The sequence below is a fragment of the Pyxicephalus adspersus genome, chromosome 12 (assembly GCF_032062135.1).
Source record: "Pyxicephalus adspersus chromosome 12, UCB_Pads_2.0, whole genome shotgun sequence".
Taxonomy (NCBI): domain Eukaryota; kingdom Metazoa; phylum Chordata; class Amphibia; order Anura; family Pyxicephalidae; genus Pyxicephalus; species Pyxicephalus adspersus.
Window position 1 is genome coordinate 31,193,442 of NC_092869.1, and position 8,255 is coordinate 31,201,696.

The 8,255-nt window shown below is 39.4% G+C and overlaps 1 protein-coding gene across 1 annotated transcript in view; it reads right to left on the reverse strand.

Annotated features, from left to right (window-relative positions):
• The window catches only part of RTN1 (reticulon 1), a 111,559-nt gene extending 105,772 nt beyond the window's left edge, over nt 1–5,787 (reverse strand). Inside the window, exon 1 of the mRNA XM_072427699.1 lies at nt 5,488–5,787. Within this exon, the coding sequence (XP_072283800.1) occupies nt 5,488–5,674 (187 nt within the window). The 5' untranslated portion in view covers nt 5,675–5,787. The remainder of the gene's footprint in view (nt 1–5,487) is intronic.
• Between the last annotated feature and the right edge of the window lie 2,468 nt (nt 5,788–8,255).

Below are 8,255 nucleotides of genomic sequence, written 5' to 3' on the forward strand. Positions count from 1 at the left end.
GGTGCAAGAAAATTAAAGAATGCACATTTAGTATTTGGGGGAGGTGCAGGACTGGGGGTCAATCATACAATCTGCATGTAAGTTTTATAACAATGCACATGCTGATTGCAAGGGAGAGAAGGGTGAGACCTCATGATTTGCTGCGGTCATTGTGCAATCACAAATGTGGAGAAAAGAGAACATCAGTTTTCTTTAATACTAAGCAGCATTATTCATCTAGATGTCTTATGTGTAGAAGCTGTGTAACTCTCAGGACTGGATGGAAAGAAATGCAAATCTTTTGCTGGATAAAAAAAACTCCTTTGTGGTTTTTTTTTTATTCATGTAGCTGTTTGCCTGTAATTTACCTTTAAATGCAATGTAACTTTTAAACCCAATCCTTCGACAGGTAAAATGAGCCCTATACATATTTTGCTGTAAGCTTATTGCCTGGGGCTCAGCTTTGAATGAACCTGACATCACAAAGCAGAAGGTGTTGGCTTTTGTGAATTCTATTAATGCTTTCATTTATCAATAGACTGGTAATGCATGCTAAATATCCATCAGACTAGTTCTAGGTAACATTTGGAGATTTGGTTAGAAAATAAGCTATAAAGAAATTGTGTACTTCAAAACTTTAATGCTACATGCATACTAAGCAGAACAACTTGTTCCAACAGGATGTTTTCTATTTATCAAATTATAAAAAATCAGTTTATAATCACATCACCTGGCTGTAAAATGAAGTGCCTGTTGTGATTTCTTGCAACTTTTGTGCAACCCCGTCCTAATGTGTGATAGTGCTTTGGGTTGCATTGCAGTACCCCAAATGATTCTTGCAAGATTTGGACACCCCAAATTTTGCTGTCAAGTTGCCTTATGTAGCTCCATTCTTACCCGGTGCCTAAGATATGTAATTTTCCTTCTGTGATTCAGAAACATCTGCAGCCTTGTTTAGTATATGAGACATGACATACAGTATATCAATATACAAGTTTAAAGTGCAGTATCATAGAGCAACAGTTATTGCGCTCTTCATTTATTAAACAAGTGCATTATTGTTGTCAGAAATAACCTCTGAAAATGTCTTGGATTGAATTATTTTTATCGCCCAGTAGTGACACATGTTACATACGTGACATTAAATCTGCATGGTACCCCATGTGTTTGGCTGTCCGTGAAGGAACACAGACTCCATTTCAGCTCTTCTAATTTAGAATGCAAGGTATTTCTCTTCAATTATTCCCACACAAGGACAAAACTACTGGGATGCCTCTCCCCCAATAAAGGACATCTACTAACATTTTTACCAAATACTATTCTGCATTGGGGCTCCAGATAGAAAAACACAGGTACATCGAAATCATCTTTATTAAAATCCCCCTTCTCTTTCCATACTAAAGCACATAAAGCTGACTCCTTTGGTGACGCTAGCTCTTTACACTCTTTTTTGGACTAATAACCTTGCAACAACATAACAACTGTCTTAAGTACACCCCTGAAGAAGCCAAGTTGGCAAAACGAGTCGGGTTAAAACACTATATGGTCTAATACAAGAATATACCAAGCAATTAAAACGTTGGTACTCACACAAGTTATTTTATCTATACCAACATCTGTTTTAGCATACTTTGTCTAGCTTTTTTGAAAACACCCTGATGCCACTACTGTACTGTCTAAATTTGTAAAAATTGTAACATGCATATCTTCTATCATAAACAACAACAAAAAAATCCTCAGTTTTGGGTTCTCTAACCGATATTCTACCTCTTCTATATGGTAGCCCACATACCTTGCATTGCAGTGTACTGTGCCGCCGAAGAGATTGCATGTGTTTTCATCTGCTGTGATGCATTAGGTTGGTTTATTTAAATGCAGCAATGAATCTGACTGACGTGAATGGGTGGCATATAAATTTCAATTTGATGCAACAGGTAAAATCATTAAATGCACTACTAGTTATGTGCAATACTATGCTTTCTGCATTACTAAAACCACTCAATGTGATTTGAATGTTTGAATGGTAGCTAGGAAGAACTACTTAGTATTGCCATTTTTTATATGAAGCTAAATTGCATAAATAATTTATCCCCCCACCTCCTAGATTGTAAGCTCTTAGGGGCAGCATCCTCTTCTCCTCCTATGCCACTGTCTGTATCTGTCAATAATTTGCAACCCCTATTTAATGTGCATAGTTTGTCGGTGCTATATAAATCCTATTTAATACTAATAATTTATAAGTACCCTTGCAGTGGGTCTTCACAGTTTAATGATTGTTTTGATCTAGGGGACAGCACTTTTTCTTACCCTATCCCCTGCTTTACCTGCAGTTGGCAAGCTTCTCTTCCTTCCAGTGCCCCAAGTTGGGGACAGGCTCTTGGTGTCTCTTAGATACAATACAGGACTACTGATCCTGCATCGTAGGGAATCATGTCAGAGGCTGTGACCACAACACAGATAAGGAAGGAGGCTGAAGGGGATCAATCAGACAAGTTAGGGAGCTGCAGGAGCTAAAGATAGGGTAAGTAAAAATATTTTTCTCCCCCTCACTTTAGACAAAAGCAAACTATTTTTTAGGGCCTGTACACACACCATATGTCTTGTCATTGGAAACATTCAGTAACAATAGAATGCATGAGTGCTTTTCAGTTCTATGTAGAGGGGAGGATGAGCGGGAGGCACCCTGCTGCGTCCTCCCCATAGGAAATTTTAGTGATCCACTATAGTGGTTCGCTAATAGACATGGAGGGGCCTACTGTACACATGCTAGATTTTCACAATAAACAATCAGGAATGTTTGATGACTTTAGGCTATTAAGTCTTCTGTGTGAGAGAAGAAGCATGGAGGACATTCCAGCATTACTAGCAGATACAGACAAAAGGAAAAAAGTTTATTTGACAATTTTAATGATGAACCTAAATATGCTAGCAGTGGGATTACACATTTATAACTATAGGAAAGCCATAGCACCCTCCAACTTGAAAGGACAACACGGCAGCACAGATTTTAGCACCACCAGGCACAAGACCCGGGCAAACGCCCAACCATTTCATATAGCCAAGAACAGAAAATCAATATTTAACAAAGGACAGTATCTTTATGTGTTCAGAAAGCAGCAATCTTCTAAATAAATAACAACCAGAAAAAAACAACAATCAAAAGCACCAGGCACTCAAAACAACAGCAACATACTCGAGAAAAAAATTTTTTTTCCATAGATGAAGCTCAACTGAAAAAGAATTTGTGGCCATGAAAATACTGGGTACTACACAATCCACATAAAAATTTTAACTTCTCCACTGAACCTTACATTTTTTCCAAAAATAAAGTGATTTTGATCTATGGAAAATATCACAACTTTACCTTTATGCTAGTTTTTCAAAATCCACAGAAATTTACAACAGTGACAACAAAGCAGGAATTGTTCAACGTTACCAAAATGCATTTATCCATATTTAGCTGCCGATGCAGGTTAGAAGGACAGGGGGGCATTGACCAAAAAAAGCCAACTCCTCCAAAACAGAGGAGCTGGGAGCTACAAGCAAATGGTTACCTGTTGTAATAACTTTGAAAAAGTCTTTGGAAACACTTTTGGAAACAATTTTGGCTTGTGCTTCCCATACACAGTGAAGAACCATCTAAGGACGAATTGTAGTGCTCAGTGGATAATAATCTGATTGTTGGATGAACGATCAAACCAGTAAGCCAGTGATTCTCAACTAGGGTTCCATGGAACCCTAGGGCTCCTCCCAAGGCTGCTGGGGGTTCCAATGAGCAATTTGTGTCTCTTAGGTCAGTTTAATTGACACCGATGATCTATTTTGCTATCTAAATGGGTAGCATTCTTCCCAATTGTCAACTGTGAGTTGCAGATATAGTAATTATAGCAGGGGCTCCCTGAGACATGGAAGGTATTTCAAGGATACCCCACAGAAGAAAGGTCACAAAAAGCTGCACTGTATAGACATCTATAGTAGATCGTAAACGATCGTAGAAACGATCCAACCCAACTGTTTCTCGATTAGGGTTCAATGGAATTCTAGGGGTCCTCCAGAGGTTGCTGGGAGTTCCTTGAGCAATGAACAGTTGATCTTTTTGGCTATCTGTAAGTGTGACATTTCACTGACTGGCCAACATTCATCACACCAACCACCATGCTAATATACTGAGCTACAGATATAGTAATTATACCAGGTGTCCCCAAACACATAAAAGCTCTTTTAGAGGTTCCCCCTATGTTAAAAAGACAGAGAAAAGCTGATCTGACTGTATAATCAGCCTGACTGTTGGACAATTGATCTACTAGACTTCACTAGGCGATTAGATTGTCCATTGATGCTTAAAACACCACAATCAACCAAAACCCCAAATTTCCACCACTCTCTTCCTGTTGGGTTCTACAAACTGACCCATCTTCCTATGCACTACATAACCAACTTGATCTTCTGATAGACAGCAGTACCTAAAAAGCATGTCACAAGTTAATCTTTACCGACACTAAGCCACCGCTCGTGTTATTTATTGTTGCCGTACCATCATTTCTAAATTCTCTCTGGAACTAAATTACCCAAATTATCGGCAGCCCTCAGCTGACAGAAGACAAGGAAGGGTGACAGTTTGACAGGCTGTATTTCACGATGATTGTAATGTTCTATCTTACTGTTTCGGCTCTGAACATTCCATACTGAAGAGCTGGTTTGGAATGAAAAAAAAAATAATAGAAGTGCACAAAGAAAATGTTGTTTTGAGCGATCTCTTCTCTGAATGAATAGGACACAGTTTCTAACTTTTGGGTCTTACGGAACCCCAGCTATAACTAGTATATCCACAGCTCACAGTATATTAGGATGCTAATCAATGGGAAGAATGCCTCTTGCATTGCTGGCCAGTGACAAAAATGTCATTATCATTATAATGTTTTTTTTGACTGTCACACTTACAAACAACCATTTTTTGATATCAGTGGTAACTGATCTGGGAAACAAACTGCTTATTGCTCAAGGAACCCCTAGCAACCATTGGAATAGACAGAATATTACCATTTATAAACTATTTCTATCGTCTACAGGTTGCTATGAATCTACCATCATTTTTATGGGGTAATTGCAGGCCATGCAGGAGGGGGTACACCTATCTATTCCAATGATCTGCTATCAAAAATTGCAATGATAAGTGGAACAAGGCAAGGATTAGGATACAGCAACATGCCCGGGCGCCGTAACTAATAGTACCAAACCGGCGATGGTTTTTGATCGGACTGATATATGACTACGGTAGGGACATTAGATTGTGAGCTGATTGAGGGACAGTTAGTGTCACGACTATGGACTTTGTACAGCGCTACGTAATATGAATGCGCTATATAATAATGATGTTAATGAGAAAACTGGTTTCTTGCTTACACTTTACCCCTTCTTGTTGAGTGAAGAACCTCAGGTAAGTTGCCTTGACTTGTGCCAATTACCAAGGAGTCCTGGGGAGGAGGTGTGCCAGGGTACCCTGCTTACCTGTGGATGTTGTCTCCATGGTAACCGGTGGATGCCCTGCCAGCTGAGCCTTGATGCTTCCTCTCTGCTCCACACAGCTCCAGGCGCCTCCTGCTGATTCTCCCTCCTCTTGAGGGCTCCTGCGAGCCGATCCTAGCAGCACATCACCTTCCATCCATCCGCTCAGCTCCCGGGGATTAGCAGCCATGGTTCTGGTCTCTGGCAGTTGTGTATGGGAGGGGAAGGAGGAGAAGGAGGAGGGAGGGGACCGGTCAGTGCTGCAGTGTCTCCTGGAAGATGCCACAACCACTGGAGCGTTACGCAGGTGGAAATGGCTTGTGTAGTTTCCACTAGTTCCACCCCTACGTCACTGCCCGGGCCGACCAATCACAAGCCGAGGTTTAGCATGCCTGGGTACCGCCCCACAACCCTTCCTGCGCTGGAGCAATGCGCAAGATACGCGCTGCTTGCTCTCCACTACCGTAGCAGGACACCGAATGGGTTAATGGCTGGCAAGTCTGCAGCATTTAAACGTGTGAAATATTGCCTAATTAGCTGAGAAATCTTTTGTGTTTGTTGCATGTTACCAATAGCATCTCTGTGCCTTCATCATCTCATGCTGGTTTCAGTGAAGTATCATGATGATCAGTCTTTACTTTGTCAAGACAAAACTGATCTGCAGCTTATATTGTTATGTTTATTATCTAATGTTATAGTTTTCCCTACCGACTTTATTCTGACTTTTCTGGGTGTACAGGCTGACATTAAAAAATCCAATTCCTTTACTTTTCCCACATGGATTTCGGAGCGCATTTTCAAATTTACACTGTTTTCTGTTTATGTTTTGATGGCGCTGTGCTCCAGAATCAGCTATTGGGTCTTGCTTGCACTTGCTTTCCTGCTCATTCCTTTTCATTTATTTGCTCCTGTATTATAGATTCATCATCCATTTAAAGCAGCGGTCGCCAACCTTTTGGACCTCACGGACCACCAGATTCATAATTTTAAATCACGTGGACCATTAATTTAAATTTAAAAAAAAAAGAATATTTGTAAAATAATGATCTTACTAATGGTGCCTGATGAGGACTGTGGAGGTTCTGATTCATTGATCAGCTTACGGTTTAGTGAAGTATTGTTATTGTTACTCTTATCATTAGTTGCAATTTCTTTGGTATTACTAAAATGCAAAATATTTGCTTGCTTTTTCTCACTCATTATCGTTTTTTTTCATTGGAATCTAAGACCGAACAAGAAATGATAGTTATCAAAGTCAAACAATTTGATGCTGGTAAATATAACAGTTAAAGAAAATACACAGCTAAGGTCATACTTACCTAACAGAGCATCTGAGAAATAAACAAATAAAATAAAACAATCGGATGAGAATCGGTATTGGCGGAGTGGGGTGACTGTTGTAATGGTGGAAACAATACTGAAGCGCAACGTTTGCCTCATACACCTTAGGACTACACTGACGTCACACTGCGCCTCCCTTGTTTTTCCGTCTCTAGTAAAGTTAATGAATTGTGCAATATAAAGGCATAAATTGTCATTCAGAATATAAGAATTTATTAGAATATTATTTTGTTTTATTAATAAAACAAAAAAATTGCAAATTATGTCTATATTTTTCTGTGGACTACCAAAATTGTTTTCATGGACCACTGGTTGGTGACCACAGATTTAAAGGACTGTACATGTAGTCCATTTCTGTTAAATATATACAGCATATATACCCGTAAAAAATCCTGAATTTTCAAAAATCAGGAGGTTGCCGTATTTTTGAATGTCAACCTGTATTGAAGAGAGATGAACAGCATAAGAGCCAGGGAACTAGAAGAAGAAAAGGTCAGCAATGGCAGATTCGATGATTGGCTGGTGGCTAGAGCTTGGTACTGCATGGTTGTTGTAAAAGATCTGCAAGAAAGGGTTAGCTGGTTGTCTTTATTAATTCCCCACCATCATCACCACCCTTCTCCAGGGGACAGATTTCTAAGTGTGTGATCACTAAGTGTACAATAACATTGAAATCAGTGCATGCGTTCTAGTCCAATGACTTTGCCTAGGCTGAAATAAAGATGTGTTGCAAGCAGTAAGAGCATTTCCTCAGTCTCCCCTCTGGATTTAGATGGTGCCGCTGTTAATCTAAAACAAATATGGTGCCAGCCTTTTGTAAGAAAGGCAGATGATGGCATTGCCAGAGAGCACTGTGATCTCCATATGAGATGTACATATATACATGTCTCCATGTACACGTTAAGCAAAAGTTTGAAGAAAGTAAAATATATATCTAATTGCAAAATAGTCCTAATAATAAATCTTACAATAGATACATACAACTATCTCCAATATTTGCTATGACTCAATCTCAGCAACAAATACATTAGAATTACTTCACCTATTATGAAATGATGCAAAATTGTTGTATATTTCACTCTCCTTTTTTTTTTTTTTTTTTTTTAAACACATGCGCAGACCATACAGTCCATACATTAACACTCCCCTGAAGAAGCCCAGTGGGGCGAAACGCGTTGGGTTCACATAAGACTAATGCAGTTACTTTAGGAATTATATACTCCAGTCTGGTGAAAATATATCTAGACTGGATATATGTTAAATGATCTATGTATCACTATGTACCCCTCCAGATAGTTATAATTATTGAACTATGCAACCCTCCACCACTAGAGCCAAAGAGCAGAACTTCTAGTTATAAGGGAGCCAATGACCTTTCCCATGTGCCCATGCGTAGGTGAATGCTAGTACAAGTTTTTGGCTAAAGGAGG